The 20,397-nt window shown below is 46.1% G+C and overlaps 1 protein-coding gene across 1 annotated transcript in view; it reads left to right on the forward strand.

Moving 5' to 3' along the window:
• The window catches only part of LOC134934179 (extracellular calcium-sensing receptor-like), a 145,018-nt gene extending 126,425 nt beyond the window's left edge, over positions 1-18,593 (forward strand). Inside the window, exon 6 of the mRNA XM_063929672.1 lies at positions 17,695-18,593. Coding sequence (XP_063785742.1) covers positions 17,695-18,593 — 899 coding nt within the window. The remainder of the gene's footprint in view (positions 1-17,694) is intronic.
• The last annotated feature ends 1,804 nt before the right edge of the window (positions 18,594-20,397 follow it).

Genomic DNA, 20,397 nt, shown 5'->3' on the forward strand with positions numbered 1-20,397 from the left:
TGTTCATCCGGCAGTGACGAGGGCAACTCCAAGGAGAAGACCCAGTGAGGACCCCTGGCGGCTCCCCTTCCAGATGGTTGGCAGTAGGGTTCTCGGGATCCAGGCAGGGGATCTGATTCCTTATCCCAGTGGCAACGCTCCGGTCCACGATCTGATTCTCCAGGTGAGCACTCCTCCTTCCGTTCCCAGAGCTCTCTCTGTCTTTTCATCCAGGACTCCACTCCCCGTGTTGTGGGGACTCCGATAAAAGTCCCGGGCTCTCCACACCACCCCTGTCCTCTACAGCCACTGGTTTCTGGGGCCCCGGCAACATCCCACCCCAGGGTTCTTCTACCCTGCAACCTGGGGGGCCAATCAGTGAGGAGCCTAGTTTCCCAGGCTCCGTTGTTGCTGAGGAAAGGGGTTAAATACAGAAAGGCAATGGCATCAATCTATCCCTGCCTAAGCTGACAGGGTCAGCAAGAGTGCAACCCATGATATTCTATGGGCTATATTGATTTTTCCCATTATATGAGGGAACAATTGTACCCAGGGGGACCCCTGTATATTTAAATAAAATGTAGTGTGGGGGTATTACATTAGCCAGCACAGATTTTGTTGAAGGGGAGTGGCAGATGAGGAGAGGAAGTCTAGCTGCAGAGTTGAGAACATATCGAGGGGAGTGAGAGGGGCACAGTGTCACAACTGAGGGCCTGAGCTGACGGGAGGCAGCCTCAGTTGTAGGGGCTGAGATGTACCGGAACCTGGGAGGTTGTATCAGACCCCTGGACATGTAAGTAACATGAATAATAACTGCCCGAAGGCGTGACCACGACAACTTGGATAAAAGTCAATGATGTTTATTATGACAACTCCGCAACACAGCAGCAGTAAAAGAAAACGTAAAAGTCAGCAAAGAATAAATACAGTTCCTGGGTACTACAGGATGGCAGGAGCCACAGGGCACTGGTAGTGTGAGATAGTTCTTATGATCTTCTAGATGGAAAGTCCTTACCAGGCCCGACTGTAGCAATGGAGATAACCCAGGATTGATCCAGCTGGTGTTCCAAGAAAAGCTGGGTTGCTGAAGGTAAAACAGCTGCTGTGGATACTGGCTGGAACCAGACTGTTGTTAGCACGGAGTGGATACTGGCTGGAACCAGTTAAATAATAAATGAACTTGGGAGCGATGAAATATGAACTGAAATGTAGAACTTGAGAGCGGAGAAATAATAATACCGGTGGAGAGTGGTAAAGTGTAGAAAGGACACCGGCCCTTTAAGGGAAGCTGTACTCTGCTGGAAGCTGAGCTGGAAGCAGGTAATGTTGTAGCTGGAAACAGATGAATCCACAATGGATTGGAGAGTCAGGCTACACCGCAGGTGGAATGCTGGTGCGGGTCTCTATGGTGGAAGTCTTGAGACAGGAGCTGGAACCTGGAAGACAATCACAGGAGAGAGACAAACTGGAACTAGGTTTGACAACCAAAGCACTGACGCCTTCCTTGCTCAGGCACAGTGTATTTATACCTGCAGCAAGGAAGGGATTGGCTAGGCAATTATGCAGATTATCAATACTGAGAACAGATTGGTGGAAATGATCAGCTGACAGAATCCAAGATGGCTGCGCCCATGCAGACACTTGGAGGGAAGTTTGGTTTGTAATCCATGTGGTAATGAAAACAGTAATGGCGGCGCCGGCCGCCGGAGACAGGAGGCGCCAGGCTGGCAGATGCACATCCAACCACGCGGACACAGCGGAGGCCGCGGCTGACGTAATCGCCACTCAGACACTCTGCATGCAGAAGTTCAGGGACGGCGGCGGAGCCCGCGGGAGACGCCATGCCAGGTGTAATATGGCGTTTACTGTGACAGCGTCCCAGAGTGACAGGAGAGGATACAGGAATGTACACATCAGGATAACAGATGGGATCCGGTCCTGGAGCGCTGAGCCAGCCTTAGGAGGCATCTGATGGGTAAGAAATGGCGTCCAGATACCCGGATCGTGACAGCACCCCCCCCTTTAGGAGTGGCCCCAGGACACTTCTTTGGCTTTTGAGGAAACTTGGAATGGAATCTCCGGACCAAGGCAGGAGCATGGACATCAGAAGCATTGGTCCATGAACGTTCCTCAGGACCATAACCCTTCCAGTCAATAAGATATTGTAGTTGACCGTAACGGTGACGTGAGTCCAGGATCTTGGCCACTTCATACTCAACGCCTCGTTGAGTTTGGACTTTCGGAGTTGGAGGAAGTGAGGAATGAAACCGATTCAAGATCAGCGGTTTCAACAGGGAAACATGGAATGTCCTGGGTATTTTTAAGAAGGGAGGCAACTGGAGTCTGTAAGCAACAGGATTGATGACTTGTTCAATCTTGAAAGGACCGATATAGCGAGGTGCAAACTTCATACTGGGAACTCTTAACCTCAAATTCTTCGTGGATAACCATACCCGATCACCCACCTTGAGAGCAGGAACTGCTCGACGCTTCTTATCCGCAAACTTATTGTACCTGAACGATGCCTTGAGCAGAGCTGATCGTACGCTCTTCCAGATATTGGCAAACTGATGCAAGGTGATATCCACTGCGGGAACAGAAGTTGCTGGAAGCGGTTGGAACTCAGGGACTTTAGGGTGGAATCCAAAGTTAGTGAAGAATGGTGTTGAAGCAGATGAAGAATGATACTGGTTGTTATGACAGAACTCGGCCCAGGGAAGTAATTGAACCCAGTCATCTTGAGAGGAGGACACATAGATGCGGAGGAAGGCCTCCAAGTCCTGATTCACCCTCTCGGTTTGACCATTGGTCTGAGGATGGTAAGCCGTGGAAAACTTTAGCTTGACTTGGAGGACTTGACATAAACTTCGCCAGAATTTGGCTGTGAATTGAACTCCTCGATCTGAGATAATTTCTTCAGGAAGACCGTGGAGTCGGAAGATCTCTTGTATGAATACTTGAGCCAACTTGGAAGCTGACGGAAGACCGGTGAGAGGAATGAAGTGTGCCATCTTGGTGAACCGGTCAACTACCACCCAGATGGTATTGAACTTGTTGCACATGGGTAAATCTGTAATAAAATCCATCGACAAATGGGTCCAAGGTCGACGGGGAACAGATAGTGGAACCAGTTGCCCCGCAGGCGACTGGCGGGATACCTTATGTTGAGCACACTTTGGGCAAGATGCAATAAACTCCAAGACGTCCTTTTTCAGAGTTGGCCACCAATAGGACCTAGAGATAAACTCCAGGGTTTTTTGGATACCTGTATGTCCGGCAAAACGGGAAGCATGGGCCCAATGCATGAGCTTCTTCCTTAGCATCGGTTTCACAAAACTTTTCCCTGATGGGGGCGTAGAGTCCATCCCTACCGTGGAGAATGCCAATGGATTTATAATAGGATGCTTGTCTGAAGACTCTGACTCATTTTCTTGCTCCCATGAGCGGGAAAGGGCATCGGCCTTGCGATTCTGAGAGCCCGGACAGAACTGGAGTTTAAAGTCGAACCTGGAAAAGAAAAGTGCCCATCTGGCCTGACGAGGGTTGAGACATTGTGCGCCTTTCAGATATAAAAGGTTCTTGTGGTCTGTAAGTATGGTGATTGAATGAGAAGCTCCCTCCAACAGATACCTCCACTCTTCTAGAGCGAGCTTGATGGCTAGCAACTCCTGGTCGCCAATGGCATAGTTGCGCTCAGCTGGGGAGAACTTCCGGGAGAAGAAACTGCAAGGGTGTAAATGGCCATCTTTAGCCCTCTGAGATAACACCGCTCCTACTCCAACGGAGGAGGCATCCACCTCTAAGATGAAAGGAGAGTCGATGTCAGGCTGTTTCAGAACAGGCGCAGAGATGAACCTTTGTTTTAAAAGATGAAATGCTTGCATGGCTTCTTCAGACCACTTGGACGGGTTAGCACCCTTCTTAGTGAAAGCAGTAATAGGCGCCACAATGGTGGAAAAGTCTCGTATAAACTTTCGGTAATAGTTGGCGAACCCTAAGAACCTCTGGACCCCTTTGAGGGTTAAGGGTACCGGCCAATTTTGGATTGCTTGTAGTTTCTCAGGATCCATCTCTAGTCCGGAACCGGACACAATGTACCCTAGAAACGGAATGGACTTGACTTCAAAGACGCATTTTTCTAATTTGCAATAGAGATGATTGACACGGAGACGGGACAGAACCTCTTTAACCCAAAAACGATGTTCCTCTAAATCGTTGGCAAAAATGAGGATATCGTCTAGATAGACCACGACATGACGGTATAGAATGTCTCTGAAGATCTCATTGACAAAATGCTGGAAGACAGCTGGAGCATTGCTCAATCCGAAGGGCATGACGAGGTACTCATAATGTCCGTCACGGGTGTTAAAGGCGGTCTTCCACTCGTCACCCTCACGGATCCGGATGAGATTGTATGCACCTCTCAAGTCCAGCTTTGTAAAGATGGTAGCTCCGCTAACTCTGTCAAAGAGCTCAGTAATCAGGGGTAAAGGATAACGGTTCTTGATGGTAATGTCGTTCAAACCTCTGTAGTCGATGCACGGCCGCAGACCACCATCTTTCTTTTTTACAAAAAAGAAGCCTGCGCCTGCTGGAGAAGAAGAAGGTCGAATTAACCCCTTTGCTAGGTTCTCTTTAATATATTCCTCCATAGAATGCGTCTCAGGCAGAGACAACGGATAAGTTCGGCCTCGAGGTGGAACCTTCCCTGGAACGAGATCAATCGGGCAGTCCCATTCTCTATGAGGAGGAAGGATATCAGCAGAAGCTTTACTGAACACATCCGTGAGATCTTGATATGGAGGAGGTGGAACATCAGACGACCTGGGGGAGGAAGAACAGACAGGCAATACTTTAAACAAACATGTCTCAGCACAGGAGGAACCCCATGCCAGGATTTGCGTAGTCGTCCAATCAATTGTAGGATTGTGAAGACGGAGCCATGGAAGGCCCAGGACCACAGGATGTGTGGCTCTTGGAATCACTAAAAAAGAAATAAGTTCGGAATGAAGAACTCCCACTCTCAGACGAACTGGTAGAGTCCTTAAAGAAATAACTGCATCAAAAATTTTGCTGCCATCCACGGCAGTTAAAGAAATGGACGAAGGAAGTCTCTCGGTGGGTAGGGACCACCGTTTAACATAGGCTTCGGTAATAAAGTTCCCAGCTGCTCCGGAATCAAGGAGGGCAATGACGTTCCGATAACGTTGAGCAACTTGAAGCGAGACTGGGAGATTACAATCTTGAGGAGATGGAGAGGAGATCATTACTCCTAGCCAGCCCTCTCCTTGGCGAGCAAGGATTTGGAGTTTCCCGGACGTTTGGGACAGGCATTAATGGTGTGAGACGGAGCTGCACAATAGAGACAGAGAGACTCGGAGAGACGTCTTCGGCGCTCAGCAGGAGTTAAACGGGAACGGCCAAGTTGCATGGGCTCATCTTTAGATGGTGACAGTTGACGAGGAGGAGGAGCAGAAGATTTTGGAGCAAATGATCTTCCACGCTCAGTTGCTCTCTCTCTGAAACGTAAATCAACTTTCGTGCAGAGTGAGATTAGCTCATCTAACTTAGAAGGTAAGTCTCTGGTAGCTAACTCATCTTTAATACGCTCAGATAAGCCATGCCAGAATGCAGCATACAGGGCCTCGTCGTTCCATGCCAGTTCGGATGCCAGGATCTGGAACTGTATCAGATATTGTCCTACAGTACGTGACCCCTGGCGTAAACGGAGAATCTCGGATGAAGCTGAGGTTACCCGGCCTGGCTCGTCGAAGATGCGCCTGAATGTTGACACGAAGGCAGTGTAGGAAGATAGCAGGGTGTCGGACCTCTCCCATAACGGTGATGCCCAATCAAGGGCTGAGCCACTGAGAAGAGAAATAATGTAGGCAATTTTTGTACGGTCACTGGGAAAATTGCCAGGTTGTAGCTCAAACTGAATCTCACACTGGTTGAGAAATCCCCTGCAGAATCTTGGAGATCCGTCAAATTTTGCTGGCGTTGGAAGATGAAGACGTGGAGCAGAAATGGGTAAGGTGGGTGGGGTTATAGCTGGAGTCACTGTGGTTGACGCACCAGACGCGCCTGATCCACGGAGAGTTGTCTGAATCCCATCCAGCCGAGTAGAGAGATCCTGGAGACAGCGGATAATGTGGCCCTGTGCAGCCTCCTGATGTTCTAGTCGGGCTGCCAGTTCTTGCATCGGCCTGGCCGCTTGATCCTGGTCTCCGGCTGGATTCATTAGGTCAGTGCTTACTGTCACAACTGAGGGCCTGAGCTGACGGGAGGCAGCCTCAGTTGTAGGGGCTGAGATGTACCGGAACCTGGGAGGTTGTATCAGACCCCTGGACATGTAAGTAACATGAATAATAACTGCCCGAAGGCGTGACCACGACAACTTGGATAAAAGTCAATGATGTTTATTATGACAACTCCGCAACACAGCAGCAGTAAAAGAAAACGTAAAAGTCAGCAAAGAATAAATACAGTTCCTGGGTACTACAGGATGGCAGGAGCCACAGGGCACTGGTAGTGTGAGATAGTTCTTATGATCTTCTAGATGGAAAGTCCTTACCAGGCCCGACTGTAGCAATGGAGATAACCCAGGATTGTGCCAGCTGGTGTTCCAAGGAAAGCTGGGTTGCTGAAGGTAAAACAGCTGCTGTGGATACTGGCTGGAACCAGACTGTTGTTAGCACGGAGTGGATACTGGCTGGAACCAGTTAAATAATAAATGAACTTGGGAGCGATGAAATATGAACTGAAATGTAGAACTTGAGAGCGGAGAAATAATAATACCGGTGGAGAGTGGTAAAGTGTAGAAAGGACACCGGCCCTTTAAGGGAAGCTGTACTCTGCTGGAAGCTGAGCTGGAAGCAGGTAATGTTGTAGCTGGAAACAGATGAATCCACAATGGATTGGAGAGTCAGGCTACACCGCAGGTGGAATGCTGGTGCGGGTCTCTATGGTGGAAGTCTTGAGACAGGAGCTGGAACCTGGAAGACAATCACAGGAGAGAGACAAACAGGAACTAGGTTTGACAACCAAAGCACTGACGCCTTCCTTGCTCAGGCACAGTGTATTTATACCTGCAGCAAGGAAGGGATTGGCTAGGCAATTATGCAGATTATCAATACTGAGAACAGATTGGTGGAAATGATCAGCTGACAGAATCCAAGATGGCTGCGCCCATGCAGACACTTGGAGGGAAGTTTGGTTTGTAATCCATGTGGTAATGAAAACAGTAATGGCGGCGCCGGCCACCGGAGACAGGAGGCGCCAGGCTGGCAGATGCACATCCAACCACGCGGACACAGCGGAGGCCGCGGCTGACGTAATCGCCACTCAGACACTCGGCATGCAGAAGTTCAGGGACGGCGGCGGAGGCCGCGGGAGACGCCATGCCAGGTGTAATATGGCGTTTACTGTGACAGCGTCCCAGAGTGACAGGAGAGGATACAGGAATGTACACATCAGGATAACAGATGGGATCCGGTCCTGGAGCGCTGAGCCAGCCTTAGGAGGCATCTGATGGGTAAGAAATGGCGTCCAGATACCCGGATCGTGACACACAGGGGAGGCCAGAGAGGAGAAAATTGTAATAGTTGAGTCGTGAGATGACCAGTGAGTGGATAATAAATTTAGTTGCACTCTGGGAGAGGAATGGCCTAATCTGAGCAATGTTGAGTAGCCAGAACCAACAGGATTGAGCAAGAGATTGGACATGGGGGGCAAAGGATAGGAAGGAGTCAAGAGTGATGCCCAAGCAGCGGGGATTTAAAATGGGGGAGAATATGAGGTTTTAATTGGTGATAAGTGATATTGGGAAAGTGGAGACTCTGGATGGGGGATAGATGATGAGTTTGGTTTTGTCCATGTTGAGCTTCAGAGAGTGAACAGCCCTCCCGGAGGAGATTACGGAGTGGCAGTTGGTTACCTGAGAAAGGACAGTGTAGGAGAGGTCAGGAGAGGAAAGGTATAGTTTTGTATCAATACCATAGAGGTGGTATAAAAGGCAGACGCTTATAAGTGCACCCAGGGTAGAGGTGTACATGGAGAAGAAAGGGTAGCCAAAAACAAAGCCCTGGGGGACACCAACAGGAAGGATGGAAAAGGGTGAGGTGGAGCCTGAGGCAAACTCCATGAAGGAGATGGTAGTGAGGTAAGAGGTGAACTAGGCAAGGACAGTGCTAGAGAGGCCAATGGTCTGGAGTGTGTGGAGGAGGACAGAATGAGCCACAGTGTCAAAGGCAGCAGAGAGGTCCAGGAGGATGAACAGAGAAATGTGACCCCTGGATTTGTCCAAAAGCAGGTCATTGGTGACTTTGACTTTTGTAGTTTTAGGATCAAGGATGGAGTTGTCAGAGAGGCAGCTGGTGATATGACTGTATACCAGCTGCCCGAGTAATTTGAAGGCCACCAGGAGGAGAGAAATGGGGTGGTAGCTAGCGTGTGAGGAAGGGTCAAAATAGTTTTTTTTTTTTAAGAATAGGTGAGACAAGAGCATGTTTGAATGGTGAGGGAAAAATACTGGTAGAAAGTGATCATTTGGAGTGGTATGAATGGGTTCCATAGCACTGTGCTTGACCATAGGGGGTAATTCCAAGTTAATCGCAGCAGGATTTTTTTTAGCAATTGGGCAAAACCATTTTCACTGCAGGGGAGGCAGATATAACATGTGCAGAAAGAGTTAGATTTGGGTGGGTTATTTTGTTTCTGTGCAGGGTAAATACTGGCTGCTTTATTTTTACACTGCAAATTAGATTGCAGATGGAACACTCCCCACCCAAATCTAACTCTCTCTGCACATGTTATATCTGCCTCCCCTGCAGTGCACATGGGCCCTCATTCCGAGTTGTTCGCTCGCAAGCTGATTTTAGCAGATTTGCTCACGCTAAGCCGCAGCCTACAGGGAGTGAATCTTAGCTTCTTAAATTTGCGAACAAAAGATTCTCAAAATTGCGATTACACACCTCGTAGCAGTTTCAGAGTAGCTTCAGACTTACTCGGCATCTGCGATCAGTTCAGTGCTTGTCGTTCCTGGTTTGACGTCACAAACACACCCAGCGTTCGCCCAGACACTCCCCCGTTTCTCCAGCCACTCCTGCGTTTTTCCCGGAAACTGTAGCGTGTTTTCGCACACACCCATAAAACGGCCAGTTTCCGCCCAGTAACACCCACTTCCTGTCAATCACATTACGATCACCAGAACGATGAAAAAGCCGTGAGTAAAATTCCTAACTGCATAGCAAATTTACTTGGCGCAGTCGCACTGCGGACATTGCGCATGCGCATTAGCAAGTAATTGCTCTGTTGCGAAAAAAAAAATAACGAGCGATCAACTCGGAATGACCCCCCATGGTTTTGCCCAATTGCTAACAAAAATCCTGCTGCGATCAATTTGGGATTACCCCCATAGAACATACAAGACATAAGTATAAAGTGAAACATTTAGAAAAACACAATTGAAGATAAATACCAAATTAGCTCATTCTGACTTGAATATGTCATTAAATAGCAAAATAGCATTCCAGTGGGAAATAGCTGGATACAAAGAGGATGAGGGGATCATTAGAGTTTCTATTCTTCGGAGTTGGAATTATGCATAGTATTGTATGGTACCATGAAATGTGAGTTTTTAAAGGCATGCTAAAAGTAGTGATGAGCGGGTTCGGTTTCTCGGAAACCGAACCCCCCCCCCGAACTTCACCCTTTTTACACGGGTCCGAGGCAGGTTCGAACCTTCCCGCCTTGCTCGGCTAACCCGAGCGCGCCCGAACGTCATCATCCTGCTGTCGGATTCTCGCGAGATTCGGATTCTATATAAGCAGCCGCGCGTCGCCGCCATTTTCACTCGTGCATTGGAGATGATAGGGAGAGGACGTGGATGGCGTCCTCTCCGTTTATTGTTTAACTTGATTGCTTTATTGCTTAATTGTGGGGAGGACTGGGGAGCAGCTGTATAATATAGGAGGAGTACAGTGCAGAGTTTTGCTGACCAGTGACCACCAGATTTATACGTTCTCTGCATGAAAAAAACGCTCCATATCTGTGCTCAGTGTGCTGCATATATATCTGTGCTCACATTGCTTAATTGTGGGGACTGGGGAGCAGCTGTATTATATAGCAGGAGTACAGTGCAGAGTTTTGCAGACAGTGACCACCAGTATACGTTGTCTGCCTGAAAAACACTCCATATCTGTGCTCAGTGTGCTGCTTTTATAGTGGGGACTGGGGACAACCAGTATATTTAATATTATATAGGAGGAGTACTGTGCAGAGTGACCACCAGTATACTATATATAGCAGTATGATACGGAAGGCCACTGCTGTGCCTACCTCTGTGTCGTCATTAAGTATACTATCCATCTACATTCTATACCTGTGGTGCATTTTAGTTGTGCGCAGTATATATAGTAGTAGGCCATAGCTATTGATACTGGCATATAATACCACACATTAAAAAATGGAGAACAAAAATGTGGAGGGTAAAATAGGGAAAGATCAAGATCCACTTCCACCTCGTGCTGAAGCTGCTGCCACTAGTCATGGCCGAGACGATGTAATTCCATAAACGTCGTCTGCCAAGGCCGATGCCCAATGTCATAGTAGAGAGCATGTAAAATCCAAAAAACAAAAGTTCAGTAAAATGACTCAAAAATCTAAATTGAAACCGTCTGATGAGAAGCGTAAACTTGCCAATATGCCATTTACGACACGGAATGGCAAGGAATGGCTGAGGCCCTGGCCTATGTTCATGGCTAGTGGTTCAGATTCACATGAGGATGGAAGCACTCATCCTCTCGCTAATAAAATGAAAAGACTTAAGCTGGCAAAAGCACAGCAAAGAACTGTGCGTTCTTCTAAATCACAAATCCCCAAGGAGAGTCCAATTGTGTCGGCTGCGATGCCTGACCTTCCCAACACTGGACGGGAAGAGGTGGCGCCTTCCACCATTTGCACGCCCCCTGCAAGTGCTGGAAGGAGCACCCGCAGTCCAGTTCCTGATAGTCAAATTGAAGATGTCAGTGTTGAAGTACACCAGGGTGAGGATATGGGTGTTGCTGGCGCTGGGGAGGAAATTGACAAGGAGAATTCTGATGGTGAGGTGGTTTGTTTAAGTCAGGCACCCGGGGAGACACCTGTTGTCCGTGGGACGAATATGGCCATTGACATGCCTGGTCAAAATACAAATAAAATCAGCTCTTCGGTGTGGAATTATTTCAATACAAATGCGGACAACAGGTGTCAAGCTGTGTGTTGCCTTTGTCAAGCTGTAATAAGTAGGGGTAAGGACGTTAACCACCTCGCAACATCCTCCCTTATACGTCACCTGCAGCGCATTCATCAGAAGTCAGTCCCAAGTTCAAAAACTTTGGATGACAGCGGAAGCAGTCCACTGACCAGTAAATCCCTTCCTCTTGTAACCAAGCTCCTGCAAACCACACCACCAACTCCCTCAGTGTCAATTTCCTCCTTACCCAGGAAAGCCAATAGTCCTGCAGGCCATGTCACTGTCAAGTCTGACGAGTCCTCTCCTGCCTGGGATTCCTCCGATGCATCCTTGAGTGTAATGCCTACTGCTGCTGGCGCTGCTGTTGTTGCTGCTGGGAGTCGATCGTCATCCCAGAGGGGAAGTCGGAAGACCACTTGTACTACTTCCAGTAAGCAATTGACTGTCCAACAGTCCTTTGCGAGGAAGATGAAATATCACAGCAGTCATCCTGCTGCAAAGCAGATAACTCAGGCCTTGGCAGCCTGGGCGGTGAGAAACGTGTGTCCGGTATCCATCGTTAATTCAGAGGCAACTATAGACTTGATTGAGGTACTGTGTCCCCGGTACCAAATACCATCTAGGTTCCATTTCTCTAGGCAGGCGATACCGAAAATGTACACAGACCTCAGAAAAAGACTCACCAGTGTCCTAAAAAATGCAGTTGTACCCAATGTCCACTTAACCACGGACATGTGGACAAGTGGAGCAGGGCAGACTCAGGACTATATGACTGTGACAGCCCACTGGGTAGATGTATTGCCTCCCGCAGCAAGAACAGCAGCGGCGGCACCAGTAGTAGCATCTCACAAATGTCAACTCGTTCCTAGGGGATGCAGTCAGTTTACCTCCAATCAAAATCCCGACGTTCAAAATCCCGACACCAATTGACCGATGGTCAAAATACCGACAAGGTCAAAATACCGACATGGACAAAATACCGACATTTAAAATACCGACAAGGTCAAAATACTGACATGTAAAATGCCGACAAGTCAAAATACCGACATGAGTTTTTCATGATTTTTTTCATTGAAACCGACTTGTTCATACTTTACCATACCAGTGGACCTGGAGGGGAAATATAATAGTGTGCCCGAAGCATGGCGAGCGCAGCGAGCCATGCGAGGGGACGCGGTACACTTTATATGGTGTCCATGTTGATTTATGTCGACATACACACAAAAAAACATAAAAAACTGCATGTCGGTATTTTGACCTGTCGGATTGTTGTCCGTGTCGGTATTTTGACCTTGTCGGTATTTTGACCATCGGTCATTTGGTGTCGGGATTTTGATCGTCTGTATTTTGATTGGAGGTATTTCATACCGATCCCGTTCCTAGGCAGGCTACGCTTTGTATCAACGCTTTCCATAAGAGGCACACAGCTGAAAACCTCTTACGGGAACTGAGGAAGATCATCGCAGAATGGCTTACCCCAATTGGACTCTCCTGGGGATTTGTGACATCGGACAACCCCAGCAATATTGTGCGTGCATTACATCTAGGCAAATTCCAGCACGTCCCATGTTTTGCACATACATTGAATTTGGTGGTGCAGAATTATTTAAAAAATTACAGGGTCGTGCAAGAGATGCTGTCGGTGACCCGAAGAATTGCGGGCCACTTTCGGCATTCAGGCACCGTGTACAGAAGACTGGAGCACCACCAAACATTCCTGAACCTGCCCTGCCATCATCTGAAGCAAGAGGTGGTAACGAGGTGGAATTCAACCCTCTATATGCTTCAGAGGATGGAGGAGCAGCAAAAGGCCATTCAAGCCTACACATCTGGCCCCGATATAGGCAAAGGAGGGGGAATGCACCTGACTCAAGCGCGGTGGAGAATGATTTCAACGTTGTGCAAGGTTCTGCAACCCTTTGAACTTGCCACACGTGAAGTCAGTTCAGACACTGCCAGCCTGAGTCAGGTCATTCCCCTCATCAGGCTTTTGCAGAAGAAGCTGGAGACATTGGAGGAGGAGCTAAACCAGAGCGATTCCGCTAGGCATGTGGGACTTGTGGATGAAGCCCTTAATTCGCTTAACCAGGATTCACGTGTGGTCAATCTGTTGAAATCAGAGCACTATATTTTGGCCACCGTGCACGATCCAAGGTTTAAAACCTACGTTGTATCTCCCTTTCCGGCAGACACAAGTCTGCAGGGGTTCAAAGACCTGCTGGTGAGAAAATTGTCAAGTCAAGCGGAACGTGACCCATCAACATCTCCTCCTTCACATTCTCCCGCAACTGGGGGTGCGAGGAAAAGGCTATGAATTCCGAGCCCACCCGCTGGCGGTGATGCAGGGCAGTCTGGAGCGAGTGCTGACATCTGGTCTTGACTGAAGGACCTGCCAACGATTACTGACATGTCGTCTACTGTCACTGCATATGATTCTGTCACCATTGAAAGAATGGTGGAGGATTATATGAGTGACCGCATCCAAGTAGGCACGTCAGACAGTCCGTACGTATACTGGCAGGAAAAAGAGGCAATTTGGAGGCCCTTGCACAAACTGGCTTTATTCTACCTAAGTTGCCCTCCCTCCAGTGTGTACTCCGAAAGAGTAAATTTGGTATAGTTTGCTGCGCTGTGAGGAAAAAAGCTGCTCAGGTTGTTTATTGGTACATTCTGAAATTTTTGTTAAACCGAGCGCTTGTGTGTGTTAATATATAGTGTTCTGTAGAAATGCTTAAAAAATGTGAATATATAATAATATAAAATAATATAAGTAAGGTGATAAAGAAAAAAACAAAAAAACAACAAAACAATAAGAATAAAAATAATACTAATGAAAAAAATAAAGAAGAGAAGAAAAGAAGCAAATTTAAGGACACTAACTCTGTTGCCGCCAGTATTCGCATTACCAGAAGTAAGGACCCGAACTTCCGGTCACGGCGGAGAGGACGGAGCAGCGGCTAAAGTGCGGCTAGCGGGAGGAGGACGCAGGAAGACAGCTACGGCCTAACAGTCAGGAGAGGCCAGCATGCCTTCCAGCCTGATTGCTGCAACCAATACAGGAACCTCCAGTCACGCTTGCACTAGAATAATAGGGTAAATCAGGGATAGTTATACCCTAAAAGAATTTGCCCTTCGATTAAGTGCCCTAAAGCTCCAAACCAATCACTCTGAAAGGAGCTGTAAACATTGCACTTTACCCCCCTTTCCTCCCCTTCCTCCACTTCCTATTTTAATTGAGCTATTTTTTTTTTCATTTTTATTATTTTTATTCTTATTGTTTTGTTGTTTTTTGTTTTTTTCTTTATCACCTTACTTATATTATTTTATATTATTTTATATTCACATTTTTTAAGCATTTCTACAGAACACTATATATTAACACACAAGCGCTCGGTTTAACCAAAATTTCAGAAAGTACTCCGAAAGAGTGTTTAGTGCAGCCGCTCACCTTGTCAGCAATCGGCGTACGAGGTTACTTCCAGAAAATGTGTAGAAGATGATGTTCATTAAAATTAATTATAATCAATTCCTCCGTGGAGACATTCACCAGCAGCAATTGCCTCCAGAAAGTACACGGGCACCTGAGATGGATTCCAGTCGGGACGAATTAATAATCTGTGAGGAGGGGGATGTACACAGTGAAAGGGGTGAGGAATCGGAGGATGATGATGAGGTGGACCTCTTGCCTCTGTAGAGCCAGTTTGTGCAAGGAGAGATTGATTGCTTCACCAAAACACAAACCCAAAACCCGAAAAATGTCCGGTGCACATCACTAGTTAAAAGACTGTGAGGATAGGTGAAAGTCCTATAGAGTAAGAGAGAGTGTTCAGGAGTGTGACAGAACTGTAAAAGATGTCATAAATGGGGATGTGAGTGGGTGATCAGAAAGGAGGGGAGCAGGGGGTTTGTCACAGTTCTGGAATTCTTTAGAGACATACAGAAAATGGGGAGGCTCGATGTCACTTGCACTCATAGGTTTTACAGGGGATTATGCATACTAGTAACACACAGGAACCATGGAAAGGTGATTTGCAAAGTTACTGAAATGGAACCAGGAACCTCAGATCATTAGGTAGCCTTTCACCTGGTGATCAATTAAAACCAGCCAGACCACAGACACAATACAGCAACAAGGGCCCCAAAACTCAAAGCAGCATAGTACTTGCAAATCTGAACTGAATCCAAATTAGGAATCAGAGTCTTATGTAACCAGGGAAGAGCTTGAGGATGCTTTATCCCTGGTACTGCTCTGACGCAAGACCCAGAATCCAAAGGTTTGGATCAGAAGAGCAGACCAGGTAAAACAGTACTTGGCACCTGAGTGAACAGACCACGGCCCAACCCTGAACTCTAGCCCTGGAAACATCACCTTGTTCTGCCAGCCCAAAACAACCACACACAGTACTGGGAAATCAATAAATATAAACATAAGAGATGTCGTTTAACGTGAGTGAACCAAAGAGCAATATGGAATGATCCACAGGTACACAGATCTTGCTGATGGTGAAGTGACTGGAAGTAAGACTGTATGCAGTACGGAAGCCGCAGCACTGGTGGATGGTAGCAGTGGTGTGAAGATCGATGAATGCCGGGAGCGTTGGAATTTAGAACGATACTTGGAAGGAACATAGTTGTTCAAGCAATGAGCTAATCCCTAAAGTTGTTTAATAAAGGGAGTGGTGTCAGCTCATCGGTCTGGCTGACCAGGTGAGAAGCCAGGTGAAATTGATTACAGAGAGGTTTGGATACAGCAATGAATAAATGTTTAACATTGCAAGAATGGCTAAGACCAAGATCTATGACAGGGTCATTGTCAGATTAGATGACAACTATTGTCTGTGATGAGGTCGGAAGAGTTATTTTGGGCTTCATAGATGAGTAAGATTATTTTGATTATTATTCTGAAAAGCATAGGGAGTCAGTGGAGGGACTGACAAAGAGGGGATGTAAAGGTAGAGTGCTGATAGAGGAAAATTAAGCAAGCGTGGACTGGAGAATGGCATTAAGATAGGAATGACATGAGTGAGGTAGCTAGAAATGGTTTCAGTGGCTTCCAGTATGAGAAAGTGTCAGAGTCTGCAGATGTTCTGGAAGTAAATTCAAGAAGATTGGGCGATGCACTCAAAGAAGGTGGTGAAAGAGTTGGTGGCATCAAGGATGACATCCTGACAGACTTTGGAGACAAAGCACAGGAAGTCATTGTCAATGGAGAGATAGATATTGGAGGAGTGAGGTATTTGCAGGACGGGCATACAATTCATTCTTTGTATGAGAATGGAAGCTTTATGAGGCATTGAGATATACAAGAGGAGATGACTGACTGATGGTTCATGATATAAGAGAAGGCAGAAGGTAAAGGGTCAGGGGAGGAGATGCATACTTGTGTGTCACTAGTAAACATGGTTTTGGTGCAAGAATGATAGGATGACCACATAGAGAAGATTTATAAAGTGAGAATGGAAAGGGATCAAGGACAGATGTTTGAGCAACATCCATCAGAAGGAGTAGAAAATGGGAGGTATAGATGCTAATTTACAAAAAGACAGAGATTGAGTGATTGAACAGATATTAGATAAACCATTAGAGCACTGTGTCATGGGGGGTTGATGGAGTGAAGGATATGGTTTCTTACAAAAATAACCTCATTTGTGCTTATCTCCCCTTATAATTGACAGAATTAAAAAAAATATATTCTAATAAGACAGTGAGAAGCGTTATTTGGTCTGAAAATTATTATTCCAGTAATGTATACCTATATTTTATTTTAGCTTTTAGTTACTTTTCTTATACTTAACTGTATGTCATTATGCTTCCCCTCTCATAAAATATGTACAAATATTGGCCCTCATTCCGAGTTGTTCGCTCGTAAGTTTTTTTCGTAACAGAGCGATTAGTCGCAAACTGCGCATGCGCAACGTTCACAGTGCGCCTGCACCAAGTAAATTAGCTAAAAAGTTTGGTATTTTACTCACGGCCTAACGAAGATTTTTCATCGTTCTGGTGATCGTAGTGTGATTGACAGGAAGTGGGTGTTTCTGGGCGGAAACTGGCCGTTTTATGGGAGTGTGCGGAAAAACGCTGGCGTTTCTGGGAAAAACGCGGGAGTATCTGGAGAAACGGGGGAGTGTCTGGGCGAACGCTGGGTGTGTTTGTGACGTCAAACCAGGAACGAAACTGACTGAACTGATCGCAGTGTAGGAGTAAGTCTCGAGCTACTCATAAACTGCTAAGAAATTTCTATTCGCAATTCTGCTAATCTTTCATTCGCAATTCTGCAAAGCTAAGATTCACTCCCAGTAAGCGGCGGCTTATCGTGTGTAAAGCTTCTAAAAGCAGCTTGCGAGCGAACAACTCGGAATGAGGGCCATTGATTTGAATACATGAACAGAGATAGCTTACAATAAAATTACTATTTTATCTCTCCCTTTCATACAAAAAATAAAAAAACAACATCTAATAATATATTTTTTTCTGTGTTTCAGATTCCATTAGTTGCCTAAAGTGTCAGTGGGACCTATGGCCAAATCTCCTGAAATCAAAATGTCTACAGAAGCCTATAGAGTACCTGCACTATGAAGATCCATTAGGAGCAGCACTGGCAGTTACAAGCATACTGTCCTCATCCATTCCTGTTTTAATTTTAAGACTGTTCATACACTGTAAGGACACCCCCATAGTGAAAGCTAACAATTATTCTCTAAGCTGCCTTCTGCTGGTATCCCTGTCTTTATGCTTCCTCTGCGCTTTAAGTTTCATTGGTTATCCACAACCAGAGAACTGTGTCCTACGCCAAGCTGCATTTGGGTTGGTTTTTACCCTTTGTATCGCTTGTATTTTAGCAAAAACTATCATGGTGGTCTTTGCTTTCATGGCCACCAGACCAGGAAGCAGCCTGAGGAAATGGACCACACCTCAAGTGTCCTACATGATCATTTTTGCTTGTTTCCTTCTACAATTCCTCTTGTGTGTCACTTGGCTGTCACTTACACCTCCTTTCCCACAGTATAACACTAAAACCAAACCTGGACTCATTATTGTTGAGTGTAATGAGGGCTCCCCAATTGCCTTTTGGATCATGCTGGGATATCTCTTTCTTCTGGCCACCATTAGTTTCATTGTTGCCTTCCTGGCTCGTAAACTCCCTGACAGCTTCAATGAGGCCCAATTTATTACCTTCAGCATGCTGGCCTTCCTCAGTGTTTGGGTGTCCTTTATCCCGGCCTCCCTCAGTGCTCAGGGTAAATACACAGTGGCCATGGAAATATTTGCCATCTTGGCTTCCAGTTGGGCTCTGGTGATCTGTATGTTTCTGCCTAAATGTTTCATCATAGTGTTCAGACCAGGCATGAACTCCAGGGAACATCTCATGAGAAGAAACTGAGATCCAATGTAAATAAAATTATTGCCAACATTTAATATTACTGTCATCAGTTAAACTTTCATGTAAATAAAAATAAGCTGTATTGTACAATGTATCTTATGCACTTTGCACAGAATATGTCAAATCACAAAGTGAACTTAGAAACCCAGTTTGCCTTAAAGTAACTATCATTCAACTAATTTCTCACAGACAAGATGAATATTAAACTCATATTCTTCTTAAATGCCGTATGTAATTAGCTACATAATAATGAATTTTGAAAAAGAACCCCCATATAAATGAATTCTTGTCTGAAACATTATCATACAGTATGTGTCTGCTTTACACAAGGCATATAGGGGGTGATTCCGAGTTGTTCGCTCGTTATTTTTTTTCGCTACGGAGCGATTAGTTGCAAACTGCGCATGCGCAATGTTCGCAGTGCGCCTGCGCCAAGTAAATCTGCACAAAAGTTTGGTATTTTACTCACGGCCTAACAAAGATTTTTCATCGTTCTGGTGATCGTAGTGTGATTGACAGGAAGTGGGTGTTTCTGGGCGGAAACTGACCGTTTTATGGGAGTGTGCGGAAAAACGCTGGCGTTTCTGGGAAAAACGCGGGAGTATCTGAAGAAATGGGGGAGTGTCTGGGCGAACGCTGGGCGTGTGTGTGACGTCAAACCAGGAACGAAACGGGCTGAGCTGATCGCAGTGTAGAAGTAAGTCTCGAGCTACTCAGAAACTGCTAAGAAATTTCTATTCGCAATTCTGCTAATCTTTCGTTCGCAATTCTGCTAAGCTAAGATACACTCCCAGTAGGCGGCGGCCTAGCGTGTGCAAAGCTGCTAAAAGCAGCTAACGAGCGAACAACTCGGAATGAGGGCCATACTGTGCACACTTATGATCCACTTGCAGCCATGTTCTAAGCCTTAACTTGTACATGCAACAAACAAATATTTTAGTACGCATCATTTAAACTGCTTAAACCCCTATAATACAGCAGAAACAACTTAAGCACACTCTTAAAAGCATAATCTATTCACACGGAATGAAGAGTGGACCAATCAGTGTAAGAGGAGCTGAAAGTAGCTGAATGATGGAAGTCTGCATGGATGAATTGAATATACATTTGATCACTGCAATGGGCACGTGCTATGTGATTTGATGCAATTTATGCTACATCAGCTGGGACAGTACATGGGATTCAGGATTAGTTTGAGAGTGCATATGCCAAACCAGGAATCAATTGTGAAAAATCCCACTGCTCAACACAAAACTTGTCAGGATGTTCTTTCCAGATTTGTTTTAAAAAACAATGGTGAATTTCCCATTGGGAAAAAGAGGCACATGTCTAAGGATGTCACTTGCTGGGGTGCTACTCAAACACTTGTTTTTAATTAGTGCTAAATGTAACGAAAACTATTTTTCCTTTGCACTGATACACAAACAACTCATTATAAAGAGGTTCAAAAAGTGAATATAAAGAAGAAAAACAAGTAGGGTCACTAACTATGATTGTTTATAAGCTGGAGACAGGGTTAGTGCTGTGTGATAATCTGTTATGGAAGTCCAGACAATTTTGTAAGACCCCCCAGAGCCAGCTGGAGGGTCTTCTGTCTTTAACAGCCCCCTGTTGTTCCCTGAGTGTTAGATGTACACAATAGTACTTAGGATGCCACCAGGATTTACTCCACAGGTTTACAACTTTCACGAGAACAGGTCCAGAAGCTTAAACTTAGGTTCTTTTACTAGCACTAATGAACCTGAATGAACCAGGATTCTAATAGGCACACTAAGCCCCTGGCATCTGGCGGAAGGAGTGGGAC

This window comes from Pseudophryne corroboree, chromosome 6 (assembly GCF_028390025.1).
Source record: "Pseudophryne corroboree isolate aPseCor3 chromosome 6, aPseCor3.hap2, whole genome shotgun sequence".
Lineage (NCBI taxonomy): Eukaryota > Metazoa > Chordata > Amphibia > Anura > Myobatrachidae > Pseudophryne > Pseudophryne corroboree.